Source organism: Xenopus laevis, chromosome 1L (genome assembly GCF_017654675.1).
Source record: "Xenopus laevis strain J_2021 chromosome 1L, Xenopus_laevis_v10.1, whole genome shotgun sequence".
Classification (NCBI taxonomy): Eukaryota; Metazoa; Chordata; class Amphibia; order Anura; family Pipidae; genus Xenopus; species Xenopus laevis.
Genome location: NC_054371.1, coordinates 13,060,408 through 13,086,120, shown reverse-complemented (window position 1 = coordinate 13,086,120; position 25,713 = coordinate 13,060,408). Strand labels below are relative to the sequence as shown.

The following is a 25,713-nucleotide window of genomic DNA, read 5'->3' as shown; positions in this document are numbered from 1 at the left end:
CTGAATAAAGGAAATTTGTTTTAAACTTCAAAGTGGAAACAAGCGATTTCTTCTGAAAAGGATCCCAGAGTGCGCGGTCTAACGATTTATCTACAAATCGAAGATTAATTGACCCTCGATATTCGACCCTATGTAAATCTGCCCCTAAAAGTTAACTTAAAGGTGAACCACCCCTTTTTTTTAGTCCCCCTATCCCAAAAGAGTACAGTACTCAGTGGGGCTTGTTTATAAACACGGGGCAGTAACCCATAGCAACCAATCAGCCATTCAATTTTTTTCAGTCGGCTGCAAGGAATGCAATGAACCGCTGACTGGTTACCATGGTAACTGCCCAGATGCAAATTTGCCCGGAGTTTATAAATGAGCCCCAGTCTTTTTAGTCTTCAGCCCTGGGAATTCTGACCTGGCCGTTCACAGACGCTGCCGTTGATTTGTTGGATACAAGTCGCCGCTTTCAGACCCATGACGGAAGGCTCAGCAAGGTACCCGCAAAATCCCGCGTCACTGGGCTCTGCCGGCTGCCACTGCAGGGTGCTGTTACTAAAGGGAGACATGTCTTCCCAGCACCAGTACGACACGTTGATCTTCCGAAGTCCCACCCAGGGCGTGAGGTCCGTCTGAGAACAAATGTCATTGTTAATAGGCAAATCCCTTTACAAAACCCTCCTCCAACCGCAAACGCCACATTGATTCAGATCACCGACACGGGAAAAAGCTGAAGTGCGTAAGATTATCAGTACAAAGCTGACAGTTCAGCGCAAAGCGAATTCAAGTCTATTTCCCCTTTTTCCTATGTCAAATTCCAGCTGACTGGGGGCAGCTGGGAAACTGACAATATGTCTAGCCCCATGTCAGATTTCAAAACTGAATATAAAAAAATCTGTTTGCTCTTTTGAGAAATGGATTTCAGTGCAGAAGTCTGCTGGAGCAGCACTATTAACTGATGCGTTTTTAAAAAAACATGTTTTCCCATGACAGTATCCCTTTAAATAAACGTGGTGTTATTTGTAGGGATGCACCGAATCCAGGATTCGGCCTTTTTCAGCAGAATCATTGTGCCTGGCCGAACTGAATACTGTGCATATGTAAATTAGGAGGTCCTTTAAAGGACCAGTAACATCAAAAATTAAATTGTTTTAAAGTAATAAAAATATAATACAGTGTTGCCCTGCACTAGTAAAACTGCTGTGTTTGCTTCAGAAACATTACTATTTATATAAATAAGCTGCTGTGTAGCCATGGGGGCAGCCATTTAAGCACAGGATACACAGTAGATAACAGATAAGTACTACTATTGTTTATATAAATAAGCTGCTGTGTAGCGGTGGGGGCAGCCATTCAAGCACAGGATACACAGTAGATAACAGATAAGTACTACTATAGTTTATATAAACAAGCTGCTGTGTAGCCATGGGGGCAGCCATTCAAGCACAGGATACACAGTAGATAACAGATAAGTACTACTATAGTTTATATAAATAAGCTGCTGTGTAGCCATGGGGGCAGCCATTCAAGCACAGGATACACAGTAGATAACAGATAAGTACTACTATTGTTTATATAAATAAGCTGCTGTGTAGCCATGGGGCAGCCATTCAAAGGAGAAAAGGCTCAGGTTACACAGCAGATAAGCTCTGTAGAACATAATGTTATCTGTTATCCATTATCTATCCTGTGCCATTTAGCCGTTTTTCAATTTCCGCCATTGCTACACAGCAGCTTGTTTATATGAACTATAGTAGTGTTTCTGAAGCAAACACATCCGTTTTACCAGTGCAGGGCAACACTACATGATATTTTCATTACTTTAAAACACTTTCAGTTTTTGGTGTTACTGTCCCTTTAAAGCACCAGTACAAGAGAATACAAAATGCCTATCCAATAAATAGCACATGGAAATGGGGCAGTTTGTGGTTCTCATGTTCCACCTGTCGCTGAGTATAATGAAAATGTGCCTACAACTGCCGGTACATCACCACATGTGCCACGAGCTATACAACAAACAACACATCACTACTACTGATTTACTCATACGTTACACACACACTGTTCTCTCACCTTCATCCTCTGCAGCTGCTTTATGACAAATTCCACTTCTCTCTGGCTGGTGAGAGAGGCCAGGTAGGCATTCTGATTGCGGCAGGCCAGCTTGGCATTATCGTAGTTGTCCTTGGCGCTGGTGATCCGAAAGCAGGAGCTTCCAACTAAATGCCAATTGGCCCCACAGATGTTTTCTAGGGGAGGTTCCAGAGCAAAATGTAGTTAAAGGTTAAAGTGAAATTGCCGCATTTTATCAAGAACAATCAGTAGGTCCCCCAAGACAGGCGGGGCAAAAAAGGGCAATTCTACGTTTGTTTTGATTATTATGAAAAATACCCCCCCCCCATTTAGGCTGTCTGGGGCTCCCCTGCCTTGGCCAATCACTAGGCTCAGTTTCATAGGATCTTGTCTGTAATAATTCTAGGGAGGGTTCGATTTCTTTAAATCCACTGGGAGCAGTTGAAAAACAAAAAAGGAGAAGATAGAGAGATATATATATATATATATATATATATATATATATATATATATATATATATATATATATATATGGGGTTGTTCCCCTTTAAATTAACTGTTAGTATGACAGAGAGTGATGTTCTGAGACCATTTGCAATCAGTTTCCCTTTTTTATTATTTGTGGTTTTTGAGTTATTTAGTTTTTTATTCAGCAGCTCTCCAGTTAATAATTTCAGCAATGTCATTGCTAGGGTCCTAATTCCCCTAGCAACCGTGCACTGATTTGAATAAGAGACTGGAATATGAATAGGAGAGGCCTGAATAGAAAGATGAATAATAAAAAGTAGCAATAACTATACAATTGTAGCCTTACAGAGCTTTTTTTTTAGATGGGGTCAGTGACCCCCATTTAAAAGCTAAAAGATCTCAGAAGGCAAATAATTAGAAAAATAAACAAAATAAATCATGGAGTTGCTTAGAATCAGCTGCTGTATAACATACTAAAAGTTAACGTAAAGGTGAACCACCCAGCTTGTCCAATTATTGCCCCATCTTGCCCTACTATACCCAGTTCTTACTAGGGATGCACTGAATCCAGGATTCGGTTCGGGATTCTGCCTTTTTCAGCAGGATTCGGCCGAATCCTTCTGCCCAGCCGAACCGTATCCGAATCCTTATTTGCATATGCTAATTAGGATCAGAATGAATCCCTATGTAAATTAGGATTCGGCCAAATCTTTCACGAAGGATTCGGCCGAATCCAAAATAGTGGATTGGGTGCATCCCTAGTTCTTACTAACAATCCATGCACCTCTGGAGGGCCACAATATATAGAGAAGCTAAATAAACCAGTTCCTTGTTACGGACCCACTTACCTGGCAGGTCAATACACTCTTGGTTCTTGGGTTCCCACTGGCAGTTCTGATCCATGGCGCAGCTCTTGCAACTGGTCTTCTTGTTACAGTAAAATCCTGGGTTTTTGGGACACTGATCATACGCGGCTTTAGCACCCTAAATTCAGGAAAGGGTCCATTAGTAAAGGCAACCTTGCTCAGCACGCGGACAAACTTCAATGTCAAGGTACAAGCACCAATCATCTGGATGGAGCTGTCCCACTGCTTAGAGACATCATCATCATCATCATCATCAATATCTGCTGATGAAAACAAGTGTCCCTTCAAACATGCACGTGGTTATTAGTGATGGGCGAATCTGTCCCATTTTGCTTCGCCAAAAAATTAGCAAAATGGCGAAAAATTGGCAAAACGCATTAGAATCAAGGGGCATCAAAATTATTTTGACGCGCAACAATTTTTAGACATGCAACAATTCTGACGCACAACAAATTTTTTTCATCATAGCAAAATTTTCCAAGGCGGATTTTCCTGCCTTTTTGCAAAAACATTTGCGCCCCACAAAGTGTGGAAATTAGTCGCGAATCCATGCCTGCCGAATAAATTCACCCATCACTAGTGGTTATCTATACATATATATCCATATAATACACAAAAGCCATGAATATCTTGTAAATCCTTATAAACGGTGAGTTCTGATGTCATCAGTTATAAACGGTGAGTTCTGATGTCATTTCTGTCACATGACTCACTGAAACTTGTGTATTATAATAAATAAAGTACCCCCAGTTGTAAAATATGAGGATATTAGAAGTTACCTCGGAGTTCCATGACCTGTATAAAAAAACTTGGCCTTCGGCCTCATGCTTTTATATGGTCATGAAACTCCTTGGTAACTTACCGTATAATATCCTTATATTTTACAAGAGGGGGTACTTTATTCATTATATAATACACAAAAGCCATGAATATCTTGTAAATTATATCCTTATAAATGGTGACTAGTGATGTCATCAGTTATAAATGGGGACTAGATATGTCATCAGTTAAAAAGGGTGAGTAGTGATGTCATCAGTTATAAACGGTGAGTAGTGATGTCATTATGTGTATTATAATAAATAAAGCACCCCTTGTTGGAAAATATGAGGCTATTAGAAGTAACCTCGGAGTTCCATGACCTGTATACTCCTGGGTGAGTTATAATATCCTTATTTTTGACAATAGGGGCTAATTTATTCACTATATATATATTACTGACCTGAGATGCGCTGCAGTTGCTGTTGAGAGAGAAGCAGTGATCGTTGCACCACTGGCAGCCATGGGAATTGATTGTGCAGCTGAAGCAGTCGGTGTATTGGTCGCACTTCTCATTGTCTGCAACTGAAACAGCACAAAGCGATCCAGTAAGTACAACTGCTACACAGGTATTTATTCACCATTATCCTAATGTACCGGCTAAGCTGCCCAACCAACCATTTTGGGGTGTTATTGGTCCTTTAAAGGGGTGGTTCACCTTTAAGAAAACTTTTAGTATGTTATAGAATGGTCAATTCTAAGCAACATTTCAATTAGCCTTAATCTTTTCCTTTTATAATTTAATTATTTGCGTCTGACTCTTTCCAGCTTTCAAATGGGGGACGCTGACCCCATCTAAAAAACAAATGCTCTGTAAGGCTACAAATGTATTGTTATTGTTACTCATCTTTCTATTCAGGCCTCTCCTATTCATATTCCAGTCTCTTATTCAAATCAGTGCATGGTTGCTAGGGTAAGTTGGACCCTAGCAACAAGATGGCTGAAATTGCAAACTGGAAAGCTGCTGAATAAAAATGAATAGCTCAAAAACCACAAATAATAAAAAATGAAAACCAATTACAAATTGTCTCAGGGGGTCACCCTCTTGGAAAGTGTCTGTGACACTCACATGCTCAGTGGGCTCTGATTGGCTGTTGAGAAGCTAAGCTTAGGGCTCGTCACTAATTATCCAGCAGAAAATGAGCTTCCCTGGCTGTAATATAAGCTGATGCTACAGGTTTGCTGATTATTAAATTCTGATGCTAATTGCACTGGTTTCTGTGCTGCCATGTAGTAATTATCTGTATTAATTACTAATCAGCCTTATATTGTGACATTTCTATTCTATGTGTACTGTATATTGTGAGTGGCTCCCTAAGCTCAGTAGGTGACAGCAGCACAGAGCATGTGCAGTGAATCAGCAGAAAAGAAGATGGGGAGCTACTGGGGCATCTTTGGAGACACAGATCTTTACTGCTAAAGGGCTGTGGTTGCCTTGGGCTGGTACAGAAGCACAAAACATCATGTACAACATTTCTACCTACTTCTTTAGTTAGGCTTTAGTTCTCCTTTAAATACACTCAATAGGCCTCCAATAAGGATTAATTATATCTTAGTTGGGATCAAGTACAAGCGACTGTTTTATTATTACACAGAAAAAGGAAATGATTTTTAAAAATGTAAATTATTTGGATAAAATGGAGTCTATGGGAGACGGCCTTTCCGTAATTTAGAGCTTTCTGGATAACGGGTTTTCGGATAACAGATCCCATACCTGTATTGGGCAACTGAGCAATGGGCCCATATACAAAACCTACTTGTTTTATTGGGACACGAGACCAAATCGTCCTGCTCGAGGGTGACGTTCTCTAACAAAGAACACACTGAGAAGCTGGCGTTCCACATACACCGGAGTCCAGGTTCACCCGCCGTGCAAACACTTTCGTTTTTGTAAGTCTCACAGCTTCTCGGGGTGAACGTCAGCACATCACTCAGCAAGAGACTGTTGAACCCTCCAAACACATACATTGTGCTGCAAAGGAAGAAAGAGGATAAAAGAGCTCAGCAGATGCCCCAGCAGCCAATAGAGTCCATACAATGGAATTCTGGGAAAGGAAAGGGAGCAGGAGTTGTGCTTTAAAGGAACAGTTCAGTATAAAAATAAAAACAGGGTCAATAGATAGTCTGTGCAAAATACATAATGTATCTAATATAGTTAGTTAGACAAAAATGTAATGTATAAAGGCTGGATTGACTGGATGTGTAACATAATAGTCAGAACACTACTTCCTGCTTTTCAGCTCTCTAACTCTGAGTTAGTCAGTGACTTTAAAGGATAAGTAAACCTTAAAAATAAGTGAATATACATTTATTTATTGTTTTTTTAATTCCAAGATATTGGGCCCTTTCTTTCTCCTTCACAATTTTCTCCTGACAACTTCCTTGACTACTTAGTGGTCAAACTGGTGGGAAACTGACCAGCAGGTGGCGCTGTTGGAACAAAATTCATTCATATTAACAGTACATGTATCCCTTAATATCTTGGAATTAAAAATACTCATCCTTTAAAGCAGTGATCTCCAACCAGTGGCTCAAGAGTAACATGTTGCTCACCAACCCCTTTATGTTACTCCCAGTGGCCTCAAAGCAGGAGCTTATTTTTGAATTCCAGGTTTGGAGGCAAGTTTTTGTTGTAGAAAACCCACATTTATGGCCAAACAGAGTCTCCTCTAGGCTACCAGTCCATATAGGGCTACTAAATAGCCAATTATATCCCTAATTTGGCATCTCCAGCAACTTTTTTCATGCTTGTGTTGCTCCCCAAATCTATTTACATTTGAATGTGGCTCACGGGTAAAAAAAAGGTTGGGGATCCCTGCTTTAAAGCATACCTCCCAACGTTGCGCGTCAAATTTCTTTTGACCAAACCCCATTTTGTGACCACACCCCCTAATTACCATGTTCATTTTACAAAATTTTGCAGGTTATGAAAGTTTGTAAGTGGTTTTTTTCAGTTATTACAGTTTTGCCAATGAAGGTGAATTGCCCTTTAAGCTGCGAGTCAAACTTTTCCCAAGAAACCTGTTATGTTATAGTATTACAATTACTTATTTGCCTTTCTCAAAATTGTTACAACAGTATTTTATCTGCTGCTCTGGCTGTTCTGGGCTCTCTGCCAAAAGCTAGAAACGGTTTATTTTTCTGGCTGTCCAGTGCAGAGAAAAACGGGACTTTCCGGTAGAAACGAGGGACTGCGGGTTGAGCTGTCAAAAGAGGAACTGTCCCTCTAAAAACGGGTCGCTGACTAACTCAGAGTTAGAGAGCTGCAAAGCAGGAAGTAGTGTTCTGGCTATTATGTTACACATCCAGTCACTCCAGACTTTATACATTACATTTTTGGCTAATTAACTATATTAGATACATTATTTATTTTGCACAGACTATCTATTTACTCGGTTTTTATTTTTACACTGAACTGTTCCTTTAAGCCAGTGATCCCCAACCAGTAGCTCGTGAGCAACATGTTGCTCTCCAACCCCTTGGATGTTGCTCCCAGTGGCCTCAAAGCAGGTGCTTATTTTTGAATTCCAGGCTTGGAGGCAAGTTTTGGTTGTCTTAAAACCAGGTGTACTGCCAAACAGAGCCACAATGTAGGTTGACAATTCACATAGGGGCTACCAAATGACCAATCACAGCACTTATTTGGCACCCCAAGAAAATTTGTCATGCTTATGTTGCTGCCCAACTCCTTTTTCTGCTGAATGTTGCTCACGGGTTCAAAAGGTTGGGGATCCCTGCTTTAAGCATACACTCCTCTGCTAACCATGGGACTCTGCGGTGAGATTGGAATAAGTCTCATCAGACACTGGAGTCAATATAGGAGAACAAGGTGAAATCATGGAGCCCAGTAGGGCGGCAGCTATTGGTGAGAGACAGCCATGAAACATACGTACCTGTTCCTCAAAACAGCGGAGTGACCGAATCGATCCACACTCACGTCATGCTGGAACACGGGGTGAGGAAGCACAGACCAGTGGTCACAGGCTAAAGAAAGGAGGCAAAACAAAAACAAAATAACTCCATGTACCCAGCCAGGGAGAGAATCACAGATAGGCCTGGCAGTAGTTTCTAGCTTTTTATTCTCCAGTTTGAAATTCCAGCAATCTGGTTGCTAGGGTCCAAATTACCCTAGCGACCATGCACTGATTTGAATAAGAGACAGGAATATGACTGGACTCACCGAAGTCGTATGCCATGAAATCCGAGGAGAAGCACTTGGCCCCGTGGCTCATGGACGTGTCGTTGTGGGTGTTGCCGCCAAACACAAGCATGGTGCTGCCAATTATCACTGCCGAGTGCAGATATCGGAAGAACTGGCTGTCCTTGAGAATCATCCTGTGTGACAGAGAGAGAGAATACGGGATTAATATGTAGCACAGGGGAGTAGTACTAGAAGTGCAATCAGTTACTATTTGTACTTACCAACTGCGATCATCCACAGAATACCTGTACAGATCATCAGCCAGGCGATACTTATTGGCAGTGAAAGCCTTGTATCCTCCGTGTATATAAATATATCTGCTCTTCTCATCATACACACTGCTGTGCCCATACCCGCCTTGTACCAGCGCCCCCTGCGTCGGGACAATCTCCCACACGTTTGTATCTGTAATGGAAACACGGGAAGTCAGAGCAACATAACAACTACCTACCCACATGTCCCTAGAGAAGACTACACTACTGTACTAGTACTACTAGATACCCACACCTCCCTCATATCATATGTCTGTATACCCACACCTCCCTCATATCATATGTCTGTATACCCACACCACCTAATATCATATGTCTGTATACCCACACCTCCATCATATCATATGTCTGTATACCCACACCTCCCTCATATAATATGTCTGTATACCCACACCTCCCTCATATCATATGTCTGTATACCCACACCTCCATCATATCATATGTCTGTATACCCACACCCCCTAATCTCATATGTCTGTATACCCACACCTCCTTCATATCATATGTCTGTACACCCACACCTCCCTCATATCATATGTCTGTATACCCACACATCCCTAATATCATATGTCTGTATACCCGCACCTCCCTTATATCATATGTCTGTATACCCACACCTCCCTCATATCATATGTCTGTATACCCACACCTCCCTAATATCATATGTCTGTATACCCGCACCTCCCTTATATCATATGTCTGTATACCCGCACCTCCCTCATATCATATGTCTGTATACCAACACCTCCCTCAGATCATGTCTGTATACCCACAACTCCCTTATATCATATGTCTGTATACCCACACCTCCCTCAGATCATGTCTGTATACCCACACCTCTCTTATATCATATGTCTGTATACCCACACCTCCCTCAGATCATGTCTGTATACCCACACCTCTCTTATATCATATGTCTGTATACCCACACCTCCCTCAGATCATGTCTGTATACCCGCACCTCCCTCATATCATAAGTTACAAGCACCTACCTAGAGAGTACTGCTGGATGTTGCTGATATAGCCGTAGAGAGGGCAATGTCCAAAGAAGACGAGCATCACCACGCTGTCATCCTTCAAGGTGACAATATGGGCAGAATGTCCCACCACCGCATACTGATAATTGGCATTGGGGAAGATCTGAACCCACGACTGGTTCTGAATATGGAACACGTGCAGCTGGTTTGTGACATTCCCTGTGGCATCTATTTTCCCTCCGTACATGTAGAGTTTATCCTGCAAAGCAATGACAGTATTGTTACACTTGTTCTAGCCTCACAATAAACACACACTAAACACACAAGCAACCAATACAACTGTACAGCTGCTGGAAAGAATCCCATCTACCAGATACTACCAGATACTACCGGATACTGCCTGACTTCTCCCAAGTCTCCAGCCTGTTGGCAAGTGGCATCAAAATTACTGAAATTGCCCCATAGGTCAATGGCTTGAAAAGCTACTGAAAATACCAGACGATTCCCATTGGTACCATGGAGGGTTCCATCCACCATAAAGGGGTGGTTCACCTTCTGCGTAACTTTTAGTCTACTGTAGCAACTTCAACTGGTCTACATTTTTTATATTTTATAGATTTTTTTAAATTATTTCCCTTCCTCTTTTGACTCTTCCCAGCTTTCCTCTGTTAGGCTACAATTTAATTGTTATTGTTGCTTTTTATTCCTTATCGTTCCATTTAGGTTTTCCTCTATTAGTGTCCCAGTCTCTCGTTCCTGGTTATTCATTAGTTATGTTTATAGACGAGGTGGAGTGAATAATGCACAGATTATACAAGTGTAAAACAGAATTAATAATATTACAAAAGTGGCCAGCCTTCAGCCAGCAGACCCTGCAGGGGGGGGACATTCCAAGTCTCAAAAGTAAGAGGCCAATGACCATCAATGAACTCCCCCATTGATTAAAAAAAGTCCTACAAATCCTGTGACAAAGCCAAGTTTGTCCCCCAGCGGCAGATCTGCACGTTATCTCTGTACCTTGTACTGTGCCAGGGAATGTCCATAGCGCACAACCACAGAATTCACTGAGTTGTTAAGTGACAGCCACTTACGGGAAGCCAAGTCATACCTGTAAAAAATAAAACAAACAAAAGGCTTGTTAATGCTGGGCAAGGTGCAGGGGCAGACACAGGCAGTATAGAGATAATGTGTCAGCAGGGGAGCAGGTAGGGCAGAGGCACAAAATGTGGATACAAAAGGGTAAAGACAAAATGAGAAGGTACAACATAGTAGACATGAGAACTGTGGATACAATAGGGGAGAAGCAGAAACAGCTGGGGGGAGGCAGAAAGAGAAGGTACAACATGGTAGACATGAGAACTGTGGATACAACAGGGGAGAAGCAGTAACAACTGGGTAGAGGCGGGAAGAGAAGGTACAACATGGTAGACATGAGAACATTGGATACGATAGGGGAGAAGCAGAAAGGGAAGGTATAACATGGTAGACAAGAGAACTGTAGCTACAATAGAGGAAAAGCAGAAACAACTGGGTAGAGGCAGGAAGAGAAGGTACAACATGGTAGACATGAGAACTGTGGATACAATAGGGGAGAAGCAGGAACAACTGGGTAGAGGCGGGAAGAGAAGTACAACATGGTAGACAAGAGAAATGTGGATACAATAGGGCAGAAGCAGAAACAACTGGGTAGAGGCAAGAAGAGAAGGTACAACAGAGAAGTACAACATTGAAGAACTGTGGATACAATAGGGGAGAAGCAGAAATAATTGGGGTGAGGCAAGAAGAGAAGGTACAACAGAGCAGAGTCAGGAGAAGCAGAGAAGCCAAAGTTGGAGGATGAGGAAGAGGAAAGAACAACAATAAACAATGGCAGAAGTAGGAATGGCTGACGGTCTCAGAGCAAGAAAATTGCAATGTTGTCCACAGGCCCAGTGACCTCCCTAATCTTTCTCCAGGACTTCTCATAGAAACTCACATTAAGTCTCAGTATCGCACACCCCCAGGTCCAGATCCTTCCGATATGATTCTCCCAAAGGCCCAGGACTTCTCAATATCTGTATCTTTCCCAGAACCCATTGATATTAATCTAGAACACCTTAGAACCCTTCTAATGTCTTTCTATCAGTATGTGTCCTTTTAAAGGGGTAGTTTGCCGTTAAGTCAAATTTTTTTTGTATGTTATAGAACAGCCAATTCTAAGCAACCTTTCAATTGGTCTTCATTATTTATTTTATATAATTTTATATAATAGTCATCTCAGTCCCAAATAAGTCCAATATCCCTCTCTAGCCTAGACCTATGCACCTTGTTCTTTAAAGCCCAGAAACTCTCAATGCCTCCCCTCTAAAACTTGATCTTTTAAGTAGGGATGCACCGAATCCATGATTTTGATCCTTCACGAAAGATTCGGCCAAATACTGAACCGAAACTGAATCCTAATTTTCATATTTCATAAAAGTAATGTGATTTCCCTCCGCGACCCCTAATTTGCATATGCAAATTAGGATTCACATTCGGTTCGGCCGGGCAGAAGGATTCGGCTGAATCCTGCTGAAAAAGGCCGAATCCAGAACCGAATCCTAAATTCAAATAAAGTGGCCAGGTTACATGTTGGGGGGTTCCTGCAGGTACATGACGAGGTTCTTTGATGTTTGGATGGCAATAAATCTATTTATGGAGCCAATGAAAAAGTGGAAAAAGTTTTTTACTTCCTTGTTTTGTGATGAAAAGTCACGTGATTTCACTTCCCCACCCTAATTTACATATACAAACGAGGATTTGGTTCGGAGAGGCACAAAGATTCGGCCGAATACGAATCCTGATGAAAAGGGACGGATCCTGGATTGGGTGCATCCCTAGTTACACACACAGGTATCATAACCTCATCTTCATTTCACCCAATTAAAAGAAAAACTGTAAAATGTGGTTCTCACGCCATAACCATCTGGTAGCCGGAGTGATTGAACATGTAGCCCCCGACAATCCACATCACATCATCCACCACCGCTGCTCTGTGGGACGCTCGGGCCAGTTTGGGGTCTGACAATTCTTCCCTCACCCAAAATGACTCGTCTGCTGGGACCGACACGTTACAGCTGGGACCTGATTGAACAAGTGACAATATCATAATAAGCAAAATTATAGTTATATGATAAAAACTGGTTTCAACAATTCTTTGTAATTGATCAACCCTAGGGACTTTTTCCAGCATGGTTTTTGCTATCTCTCTGTACAGACTATGAGCAAACTTAGGGACTGTTCCTGCTGAATTGTGCTTAGTACAGGGGAATACCTATGCTGCCATAGTTTTATGGGATCTCTCTGTACAGACTATGAGCAAACTTAGGGGCTGTTCCTGCTGAATTGTGCTTAGTACAGGGAATACCTATGCTGCCATAGTTTTATGGGATCTCTCTGTACAGACTATGAGCAAACTTAGGGACTGTTCCTGCTGAATTGTGCTTAGTACAGGGGAATACCTATGCTGCCAGTTTTATGGGATCTCTCTGTACAGACTATGAGCAAACTTAGGGGACTGTTCCTGCTGAATTGTGCTTAGTACAGGGAATACCTATGCTGCCATAGTTTTATGGGATCTCTCTGTACAGACTATGAGCAAACTTAGGGGACTGTTCCTGCTGAATTGTGCTTAGTACAGGGGATACCTATGCTGCCATAGTTTTATGGGATCTATCTGTACAGACTATGAGCAAACTTAGGGGACTGTTCCTGCTGAATTGTGCTTAGTACAGGGAATACCTATGCTGCCATAGTTTTAAGGTATTGTTCTGTACAGACTATGAGCAAACTTAGGGACTGTTCCTGCTGAATTGTGCTTAGTACAGGGAATACCTATGCTGCCATAGTTTTATATGAGCTCTCTGTACAGATTATGAGCAAATTTAGGGACTGATCCTGCTGAATTGTGCTTAGTACAGGGGAATACCTATGTTGGCATAATTTAACAGCTATAACTAGTAACTTGTCCATATTGTGGAGAGTTCCACATTGTTAGACAGGCCCTGACCTCAGTCAAATATATATATCTATAGAGCAAACAAAAAACCGCACACGCAGGACTTATGAAGTGCAAAATATATATATATATATCTATATATCTATATCTCTATATCTCTATATCTCTATATCTCTATATCTCTATATCTCTATATCTCTATATCTCTATATCTCTATATCTCTATATCTCTATATCTCTATATCTCTATATCTCTATATCTCTATATCTCTATATCTCTATATCTATCTATATATAGTCAACTACAAGAGGTCCTCTGCACTCAACCCATTATCAATATATTTAAGACAGCGACATTTTGTGCTACTGCTACTGAAAAATGCCTTACCCTTTAAACAAAACAGGGATTGTTTGTCCATATATTGCAATATATTTAAGCTGAACAACTACGTCAAAGTCATCCCATATCTGGCCAGTCCTACGCTTAATTTTCATCTGATTCATTAAGAATTCAATTGCTTAATTATACATTTTACAAAGGGACTAAGTTTTACCTGCAACTTACTAGCTGCTTTCAAAGTAAAACTCCCAAACTTGGCTGCCCTTTTATTAGACACCAGTGGGATCACCTGACTATAGCTGGGAGGGGTCCCTTTGTAAAATGTATAATTAAGCAATTGAATTCTTAATGAATCAGATGAAAATTAAGCGTAGGACTGGCCAGATATGGGATGACTTTGACGTAGTTGTTCAGCTTAAATATATTGCAATATATGGACAAACAATCCCTGTGTTGTTTAAAGGGTAAGGCATTTTTCAGTAGCAGTAGCACAAAATGTCTCTGTCTTAAATATATTGATAATGGGTTGAGTGCAGAGGACTCTTGTAGTTGACTATATGTATTTTGTGGTCACACCCTCATTGCACCCCCGCCTAATGGTTTTAAAAAATAGTGGTGAGCACAACTTTCCCTTGTTTGTTATATCTATCTATATATATATATATATATATTAACATAAATATGGTAGACACTGGCCAGTGAGCCTAAGACAACGGCAGCTGTAGCAAGAATGAAGCTTTAAGACGCACTAGTAACAAATAGTGAGCAAAAAGAAAATAATTATACAAAATCCTGCTAGTATTTCCAGTAGTAAAAAGGAAAATTAAAATGAAGCAACTCTTAAAGGGGAACTAAATCCCCAAAACCCGTGGTTGTCTACTTTGAAATAGCAGCTGCATCAATGCAAATGCAGGAGCTCCAAAGTGAATCAGTTGTTGAAGGCAATCTGTCTTTAGTCAGTGTTGCTCAAATATGAAAAGACTGTTTGGCATCTCCCACTTTACAGGAGAGGTTAAGGGACACAACCCAAATGGAACCCATACAAGTAATAAATGATAAAGTGCTACTGACCTTGCCAGCCATCTTCACAAATGCAGCTTTTAGTATTGTTGACATCGCAGACTCCTTGGGTGGGTAATCCACAGTTATCCAGACAGTAGGGAATGTCACACGCCTCTCCCTTCCAGTTCTCTGCACAATCGCAGGAAATGTCGCCGTTAGGCTTCTGGGTACAGTCGCCTCTCCCTGAACAATTATTGGGACACGCGTCCAGACTACGACACAGGAAAGAACAGCAACATAAGATACAGTTCAGCCACATTATGAGACTATTCTGGCATTTTCTGGTGATTCCCATAAGGGTGGTCTTATACTTTGACCCACAAGGGTCATCTTAAACTTTGACCAATAAGGGTGGTCTTAGACTTTGACCCACAAGGGTGGTCTTAGACTTTGACCCACAAGGGGGGTCTTAGACTTTGACCCATAAGGGTGCTTCTAGACTTTGACCCATAAGGGTGGTCTTATACTTTGACCCACAAGGGTCATCTTAAACTTTGACCCATAAGGGTGCTTCTAGACTTTGACCCATAAGGGTGGTCTTAGACTTTGACCCATAAGGGTGGTCTTAGACTTTGACCCATAAGGGTGGTCTTAGACTTTGACCCATAAGGGTGGTCTTAGACTTTGACCCATAAGGGTGGTCTTAGACTTTGACCCATAAGGGTGGTCTTAGACTTTGACCCACAAGGGTGGTCTTAGACTTTGACCCACAAGGGTGGTCTTAGACTTTGACCCACAAGGGGGGTCTTAGACTTTGACCCACAAGGGGGGTCTTAGACTTTGACCCATAAGGGTGCTTCTAGACTTTGACCCATAAGGGTGGTCTTAGACTTTGACCCATAAGGGTGGTCTTAGACTTTGACCCATAAGGGTGGTCTAATACTTTGACGCATAAGGGTGGTCTTATACTTTGACTCATAAGGGCGGTGTTAGACTTTGGCCCGTAAGGGTGGTCTTAGACTTTGACCCATAAGGGAGAGACTTTGACCCACAAGGGTGGTCTTAGACTTTGACCCATAAGGGTGGTCTAATACTTTGACGCATAAGGGTGGTCTAATACTTTGACGCATAAGGGTGGTCTTATACTTTGACTCATAAGGGCGATGTTAGACTTTGGCCGTAAGGGTGGTCTTAGACTTTGACCCATAAGGGAGAGACTTTGACCCACAAAGGTGGTCTTAGACTTTGACCCATAAGAGTGGTCTAATACTTTGACGCATAAGGGTGGTCTTATACTTTGACTCATAAGGGCGGTGTTAGACTTTGGCCCGTAAGGGTGGTTTTAGACTTTGACCAATAACGGGGGGTCTTAGACTTTGACCCATAAGGGTGCTCTTAGACTTTGACCCATAAGGGTGCTCTTAGACTTTGACCCATAAGGGTGCTCTTAGACTTTGACCCATAAGGGTGCTCTTAGACTTTGACCCATAAGGGTGCTCTTAGACTTTGACCCATAAGGGTGCTCTTAGACTTTGACCCATAAGGGTGCTCTTAGACTTTGACCCATAAGGGTGCTCTTAGACTTTGACCCATAAGGGTGCTCTTAGACTTTGACCCATAAGGGTGGTCTAATACTTTGACGCATAAGGGCGGTCTTATACTTTGACCCATGAGGGCGGTCTTATACTTTGACCCATGAGGGCGGTCTTAGACTTTGAACCATAAGGGTGGTCTTAGACTTTGAACCATAAGGGTGGTCTTAGACTTTGACCCATAAGGGTGCTCCTAGACTTTGACCCATAAGGGTGCTCTTAGACTTTGACCCATAAGGGTGCTCTTAGACTTTGACCCATAAGGGTGGTCTTAGACTTTAACGCATAAGGGTGGTCTTATACTTTGACCCATGAGGGTGGTCTTATACTTTGACCCGTAAGGGTGGTCTTATACTTTGACCCATAAGGGTGGTCATTCTATAACATACGAAAAGTGAATGTGAAAATGACCCAGCCCTTTATCCCAACCATTCAAAATAAAGGCATGCACAGTGAGTGTTCATTTAATGACAATTATCTGGTCGTCCCACCCAATGATCACATTCATCATTTCACAATTACAATTTTTAAACCCCTCTGATCGACTGTCGGGATGTGGTTGGAACAACAGTAAATGTTACGACTGTTTGCAGCTCATTGTAATAGTAAGAAGACTATGTTACTAGATCATCCTAAAACCGGTTTCACACAACAAAATCTGCTTGGGTACAGCCACCTTAAAGGAGAAGGAAAGCTACAGAGGCAGTTTATTACCAATAGATTAGCCACAAAAGTGTAAGCTAGAACTCTATATTTATTCTGTAGAATGCTTTACCATACCTGAGTAAACAGCTCTAGAAGCTCTCTCTGTTTGTTTAGGATAGCAGCTGCCATATTAGCTTGGTGTGACGTCACTTCCTGCCTGAGTCTCTCGCTCCTCACACATAGCTCTGGGCACAGATTACAGCAGGGAGGGGAGGAGGGAGGGAGAGAGGAGCAAACTGAGCATGCTCAAGCCCTAGCCCTGGAGGTTTAAGATGAAAACAGGAAGTCTGATACAGAAGCCCATGAGTACACAATAGAAGGAAAGAAATGTGGTGTTTCTTTTGACAGAGGACTCAGAGCAGCATTACTTTGAGGGATTACTGGTTTATTTATATAGACCTCTCTGATAAAGCTTACTTAGTTTTAACCTTTCTTTCTCCTTTAAGGATCAGCCGGGCATCTATTGGGCAGGTTTCAATGTAACAATGAGAGAGCAGTCGTCTCCCGATGGGTTTCCGTAGGCTACTATTTAAATCCAATTGTTGGCCTGGAGTCCAAACAACAGGATCAGACCAATTTAACCCAATGTGTGTAGTCAAAATGGGAAAAGATCTGCTTGTCTGGCGACTCCTCCAAAGGAACAGAACTTACCATAAACGATTATCTGTCCCCTCCTGCCCAATAATTATTACCTCTATGAGAATAACTGGCTATTCCATCACAAGAAAGCTGACATTTGCACACATATTCAAGACTGAGACATCCTCGCTTTATATAATAAATATATATATATATATATATATATAGATATATATATATATAGATATATATATATATATATATATATATATATATATATATATATAGATATATATATATATATATAGATATATATATATATATAGATATAAAATATGATTTATTTTGAGAAATCCCAGTGTGCGTCAGCTTTCTACATACATATGCAAAACAAATTTCTGACTAGCACCTGGGTCTCGACTCCAGTAAGTGTGTGCCGCAGCCCTTTCACATTTATATATATATATATATATATATATTATATATATATATATATATATATATATATATATATATATATATATATATATATATATATATATATAATCATGGTTCCCTGTGTCCTTACTTGTAGCTGATGTTAATCCTGTTAGATTGTAAGCTGCGTCACTGAAAAAATGCAACAAGGCATATCCAGATGTGATAGCGACCTCTGGCACTGAATTATTGCTTTCTCTCTCAGGAACAATGAGACCACTAAAAGGGAAACAAGTCAAAATAGTTGGAAAATATTCGCTTATTAAGAGCAAAGATATTAACTGCAGGGCTATTATGGAATATACAGACTATTTAGGGGGCTGTTCCTGCTGAATTGTGCTTAGTACAGGGAATACCTATGCTGCCATATTTTATGGTACCTCTCTGTACAGACTATGAGCAAACTTAGGGGGCTGTTCCTGCTGAATTGTGCTTAGTACAGGGGAATACCTATGCTGCCATAGTTTTATGGGATCTCTCTGTACAGACTATGAGCAAACTTAGGGGGCTGTTCCTGCTGAATTGTGCTTAGTACAGGGAATACCTATGCTGCCATAGTTTTATGGGATCTCTCTGTACAGACTATGAGCAAACTTAGGGGACTGTTCCTGCTGAATTGTGCTTAGTACAGGGGAATACCTATGCTGCCATAGTTTTATGGGATCTCTCTGTACAGACTATGAGCAAACTTAGGGACTGTTCCTGCTGAATTGTGCTTAGTACAGGGGAATACCTATGCTGCCATAGTTTTATGGTATCTCTCTGTACAGACTATGAGCAAACTTAGGGGCTGTTCCTGCTGAATTGTGCTTAGTACATGGAATACCTATGCTGCCATAGTTTTATGGGATCTCTCTGTACAGACTATGAGCAAACTTAGGGACTGTTCCTGCTGAATTGTGCTTAGTACAGGGGAATACCTATGCAGCCATAGTTTTATGGGATCTCTCTGTACAGACTATGAGCAACCTTAGGGACTGTTCCTGCTGAATTGTGCTTAGTACAGGGAATACCTATGCTGCCATAGTTTTATGGGATCTCTCTGTACAGACTATGAGCAAACTTAGGGGACTGTTCCTGCTGAATTGTGCTTAGTACAGGGAATATCTATGCTGCCATAGTTTTATGAGATCTCTGTACAGACTATGAGCAAACTTAGGGACTGTTCCTGCTGAATTGTGCTTAGTACAGGGGAATACCTATGCTGCCATAGTTTTATGGGATCTCTCTGTACAGACTATGAGCAAACTTAGGGACTGTTCCTGCTGAATTGTGCTTAGTACAAGGAATACCTATGCTGCCATAGTTTTATGGGATCTCTCTGTACAGACTATGAGCAAACTTAGGGGCTGTTCCTGCTGAATTGTGCTTAGTACAGTACAGCTACTACAGCTTATAAATTGAAATCTTTCCACATTCCTAAATGATGAATAACGAGACTCCACCCTCTGCTTTAGCCATTAAAGATTGTTCCTTCTTGAACATGGCAGCTCCAGTGTAAAGCCGACTCCCTTATAGGCCGCAATGGTGGGGTATAAGCGAGGGGGTTTTTTGAGTTATTTAGCTTTTTATTCACCAGTTGTCCAGTTTGCAATTTCAGCAGTCTGGTTGCTAGGGTCTGCGGTTTCTCTTTTTAAAGTTTACAGCATCAAAACCTCCAGAACCTGCCAGACTTCCCATGAACACAGTGTTAATGTTCACATTTTAAAGCGCCGGTCACACATTACAGGTATTAACAGGAATGTGCCACTGTGCCTGTATAAACCTGCCCAGAGCTGAAAGCCATTTGCAAAGGAGTCCCCCCTGCTAAAACCTGCAACATGGTCTCTCCCTGCATGGAAAAGCATCTTCTTTGTTTGTACAATACTCTCACCTCCCAACTGCCATCATTAAAACTGGAGCATAAAGGACAAGCAATAGGTAACTAATTAAATGGCAGCAGCACAGAGGTTAATTGAATAGCCAGGGGTGGGAAACTAATTGCTGGGGGGAGTGGGGATTGTTTATGAAGCGCACTGCGCTGTGGGACAGGAAGTGAACGTGTCCATGCGGATTCCTCCTAATTATAAGCAACAAAATACACAGTGGAGCTCAAGATAAAAAAAATGAACCTTGCATGGCATATATTATATTATTATTATACGATATAGAGGCGCACGAGAACCATAAACCTCAGGGTGCTAATTGGCAGCAGAGCAATCCCCAGGCAATATAATATATACCAGCAACGCTACATCCAGCAGCCCCCCCATCCTATCTCCTGAGGGGGGACATTAGTGAAATGAAGGTGCATGAAGGACAAACCAGACTCCCGTACCTGAAAGCTGCCACTAGAGGGGCGTATATGGAATCCCCGTCATAGACGTAGAGGTGGTCCCAGCTGCACTCCGTAGCAAAGTGATTGAAGCGAAGACGGAGCACCGTATTCTCACTGGAAGGGAAAGCACAAGAGACATTTGAGATTCACAAAATCCTTGCACACCGAATATGATTCAATGGGATCAGAAAAAATGGCCAGTTGAGGATCAGCAAGAAGTGGGGATAAACCACGGGAGCTTGTACTGTTCTGGGAATGGAGAATCCCTGTGACAGTTACTTTACTGCTTTATTCAGAGCAAGAAAACTGACCGGGTCATGTTTGTTTTGCTTCCCTGCCCCAAAAATATCTGCAAGGAATTCTGGGCACGTCAGGGTCACATCAGTTCAGTGAACGTCCTGACACAGAAAGGCTTAGTGAAACACTACTAATGTAATGTACACCTTACTATTTACACCTGACTGACACTGCAAGTCCATTTTACTTCTCTGAACCTATAGCACAACCAAGTCTATCTGATTTATACCAGGGCACAGTCACGTCTATCTGATTTATACCAGGGCACAGTCACGTCTATCTGATTTATACCAGGGCACAGTCACGTCTATCTGATTTATACCAGGGCACAGTCACGTCTATCTGATTTATACCAGGGCACAGTCACGTCTATCTGATTTATACCAGGGCACAGTCAAGTCTATCTGATTTATACCAGGCTGTGGACAAGACTATCTGATTTATACCAGGCTGTGGGCAAGACTATCTGATTTATACTAGGCTGTGGACAAGACTATCTGATTTATACTAGGCTGTGGGCAAGACTATCTGATTTATACCAGGCTGTGGGCAAGACTCTGATTTATACCAGGCTGTGGGCAAGACTATCTGATTTATACCAGGCTGTGGGCAAGACTATCTGATGGCATATTAGGTCACAGAACATGAATACAGACCATCAAGACTATATAGTGAAATACGGTAAATCAGTTTGGGCTGTAAGAACCTAAAATAGCGGATTCTTCATCCTGATATAAATGTTTGATGAGTTGCTATTAATCATATGGATTAAGGACCGTTGCTGCTCTAATAGGGAGGTGATTTCCTTCCACTCAAATAAAGACCTGGAGACCCCCTAACAAACTCCTTCTTCTGAGACGGCCTCTTATCCCTGTGTATTGACAAGGACCCCAGCTGCACAACAGGAGTGGGTCCCACGGCAACATAATAACATGCTGGGGGGCAGAATATTTATATAAAGCAGGGCCATTAAACTCTCCGACTTGATACAAGCGTTACTGACACTATTATGTCTTATTATGCCCACGATTCATATTTTAACCAGATATTGGTTGGACGGTTGATCAGCAATCGTAAAATACAGGGGGGGGGTGTCAGTTTGTTCTGTTGGTCCAACTATCACTGAATAGCGGAACGACAGGACTACATGGCAGCAGTCCCACATCAGAATTAAAAATATATACGAATTATACCCCAAGGCCTTTTTTTTTTTTTTTTTTTTTTTAGTTCCTTCTAGTAATGTTTTTATTTGTTTCCATTCATAAATTCTCAAGGATCAGATCAGCCGATCCTCACAAGTGAATAATCCCAATTCCAGGGGCTTCCGTCAAGGACGTTTATAAGATCTGGTTGCCTTAATTTTCTCTCTCTCCAAAGAGAGTGTTTTTTTCCTTCCACTGTGTAATATTTATATATTATATAAGAGTATTGTCACATGTATCCCCTTTAGCCCCTGCCCAGCACTATAAATGGTTCTTTTTCAACCCCCTTGGCAACATCAATGGTAAACCCTACCACTGTGATGTCACAATTAGAGGTGGGGGGGGCAAGAGGTAGGTGGGGGGGCAAGAGGTAGGTGGGGGGGGGCAAGAGGTAGGTGGGGGGGCAAGAGGTAGGTGGGGGGGGCAAGAGGTAGGTGGGGGGGCAAGAGGTAGGTGGGGGGGGCAAGAGGTAGGTGGGGGGCAAGAGGTAGGTGGGGGGGCAAGAGGTAGGGGGTAAGAGATAGTAAGAGGGGTAAGAGATAGTAAGAGGTAGCGGGGTAAGAGGTAGGGGGGTAAGAGGTAGGGGGGTAAAAGGTAGGGGGGTAAGAGGAGGTAAAATGGGTGTGGGATGTGGCAACAGCAGATGCAATTTTCATATTGTGAATTAATTGGATAGTAAGACAGGCGATGGTCAGACAGTGAAGTTGAATTGGTCAAACTGTCCAATCAAACGCTCGCACTTAAGGCCAAAGACTGCCTCCCATAGGGGCCCGTGTAGATACGTTGGCTATGAGTTACATACACAGCCTTATGGAAGTCCTCAACATATGATATTAGCCAACCTTTTTAATTATGTGACTGGACCCCAAAAATCTGCAGGTTAGTCCATTGCGTTGGACTGTGTAGAGTTATTTTTAACCCCCCAAGTAGAGGATAGGAGTAAGTGGGGTATCAAAGCAATACAAATAAGAGTGTGTGACACCCGCTATACAGAGAGATGCAGTTAAACTGTACCCACATGAAATGATCGACTTACCTCCCTTCGATGAGCCACGTGCACTTTGTTTTATATTTATAGTTTCCGGGTCCGTCCGTCACAAACCCACTTGGCCCAGTTAACCTGCAACACAAAACAAAATCACATCCATCAAATCGTTTAGTTCCTCCTTCCTTCTTGCCGCGACAATTCAGCTTGGCTAGCCAATGCCACCGCAAGACAAACACAGGCAATGGGTGGAGCTACAAATAAACCCCATTTTGGTGTTATTTCTATAAGCAAATACAGAGACCCCACCAGACTACATACACAGACAGTTGGGCAGTCCAGTTCAGCTTGACTTTTACTAGACATATAGAGTCCAGCTTAACTCTGGTTCCATAGGCACAGTGCTGAGATATTACATTTATCACATCCCCTCCATAGCCCATCACTCCTCCCACTCACTGATCTCCATAACCTTAAAGCTCCTCCCCTGAAGTCCCCTCTCTCTGCAATCTCAGTGCTTATGCCTTGTTCAACCCTCTCTCAGCTCCTCCCGAGGTGCCCTCCCTCCAAACTCTCAGTGCTTAGGTCTGGTTCCACCCTGTCCCAGCTCCTCCCGAGGTCCCTCCCTCTGAAATCTCAGTGCTTAGGCCTGGGTCCACCTGCTTCCTCCTCCTCCACTGAGATCCTTCCCTCTGTAATCTCAGTGTTTAGGCTTAGTTAAACCCCCTCTCAGCTCCTCCCCTGAGGTCCCCTCCCTCTGCAATCTCAGTGTTTAGGCTTAGTTCCACCCCCTCTCAGCTCCTCCCCTGAGGTCCCCTCCCTCTGCAATCTCAATGCTTAGGCCTGGGTCCACCTGCTTCCTCCTCCTCCACTGAGATCCTTCCCTCTGCAATCTCAGTTCTTAGGCTTAGTTAAACCCCCTCCCAGCTCCTCCCCTGAGGTCCCCTCCCTCTGCAATCTCAGTGCTTAGGCTTAGTTCCACCCCCTCTCAGCTCCTCCCCTGAGGTACCCTCCCTCTGCAATCTCAGTGTTTAGGCCTGGTTCCACCCCCTCCCAGCTCCTCCCCTGAGGTCCCCTCCCTGTGGAATCTCAGTGCTTAGGCCTGGTTCCACCCCCTCTTAGCTCCTCCCCTGAGGTCCCCTCCCTCTGCAATCTCAGTGCTTAGGCCTGGTTCCACCCCCTCCCAGCTCCTCCCCTGAGGTCCCCTCCCTCTGCAATCTCAGCGCTTAGGCCTGAGATTGCAGGCCTTAGGAACCAGAGATGCAAGTACAATATTGTGACATCATGGACATATATGACACGTTTATTTACAGTCACTTTATTGGTAGCAACTGTGCAATAAAATATTATGGGTAGTCAAGTGAATGGCTACACATTCCTTTCTCAGCACTGATAATAAAACATTGCTGTATATAAGGGAACCACAAGTGCTATGTTAATATATTGTTCCTTGTGCAGCTCTAATGCCAAGCTCAGGGTGGCAAATAGATCTCAAACTGGCACCACACACTGGCACAAGTCCAACTAAACACATGCAACAAACACATCCAATGACAGGGCTATTTCCATGAGCAAGGTAAGTCTGAGGAAAGCTGCCGCACACAGTAGGGAACATTATACTGGCTCACACAATGGGCACATTCACTGGCTAACAGAGTTAGGTCACACGGGTCACGGGACTATGTGGTACAATGAGACGGCACAGTAGTGTGGGCATCTTATATCCAACAGAGCACCGGGTCTTGGGACTGACTCTTGTACTGCAAATGGAGCATTTCCCCTGATCATCTTACAGGTGATGATAACAGTAGTCAGTGCCCCCTCCCCACAACACAGATACTGAGAATTTTTAACTGCAGGCTGAAAATAGAATCGAAAGATCAATAGGTCAAATATCAAACAAAATATATAGAAGAGCAATGAAAAGGTTGTCAAAAACAAGTCCTTGTATAACATGCTAAAAAATGTCCTCTTTAGCAACTTCAGGAATAATTTTGCTTGCTTTTAGGTTGATTTGTGTAGTTTTGTGGGGTAGTATTTACTGGTTCTATAGAGCTTAAAAAATAAAATGTTGACCCTTTTTTTCCAAGGGGGGGGTCACAATTAGATCAGTGAGAGAGGGGACCTCAGGGGACGAGTTATGAGTGTACAGAGTTGCGAGGGGGTGGAACCAGGCCTAAACACTGAGAATGCAGAGGAAGGGGACCTCAGGGGAGGAGCTGGGTGGGGTGGAACCAGGCCTAAGCACTGAAATTGCAGAGGAAGGGGACGTGAGGAGCTGGAACCAGGCCTTAACCCCCGAGATTGCAGAGGGAGGGGACCTCAGGGGAGGAGCTGGGTGGGGTGGAACCAGGCCTAAACCCGGAGATTGCAGAGGGAGGGGACCTCAGGGGAGGAGCTGGGTGGGGTGGAACCAGACCTAAACCCGGAGATTGCAGAGGGAGGGGACCTCAGGGGAGGAGCTGGGTGGGGTGGAACCAGGCCTAAGCACTGAGATTGCAGAGGGAGGGGACTCCAGGGAAGGAGCTATAAGAGTATGGAGATCAGTGAGTGGGAGGAGTGGAGGGCTGTGGAGGGGAACAC

General features: G+C 42.7%; 1 protein-coding gene across 1 annotated transcript in view; it reads right to left on the bottom strand.

The window, feature by feature from the left end:
* The window catches only part of atrn.L (attractin L homeolog), a 111,309-nt gene that overhangs the window by 66,733 nt on the left and 18,863 nt on the right, over positions 1–25,713 (bottom strand). Inside the window, 16 exon segments of the mRNA XM_041587128.1 lie at positions 404–617; positions 2,059–2,234; positions 3,375–3,510; positions 4,612–4,733; positions 5,966–6,180; positions 8,102–8,192; positions 8,389–8,543; positions 8,631–8,814; positions 9,674–9,917; positions 10,676–10,766; positions 12,592–12,760; positions 15,046–15,248; positions 18,421–18,436; positions 18,439–18,548; positions 20,647–20,760; positions 23,182–23,265. Of these exon segments, the coding sequence (XP_041443062.1) occupies positions 404–617; positions 2,059–2,234; positions 3,375–3,510; positions 4,612–4,733; positions 5,966–6,180; positions 8,102–8,192; positions 8,389–8,543; positions 8,631–8,814; positions 9,674–9,917; positions 10,676–10,766; positions 12,592–12,760; positions 15,046–15,248; positions 18,421–18,436; positions 18,439–18,548; positions 20,647–20,760; positions 23,182–23,265 (2,324 nt within the window).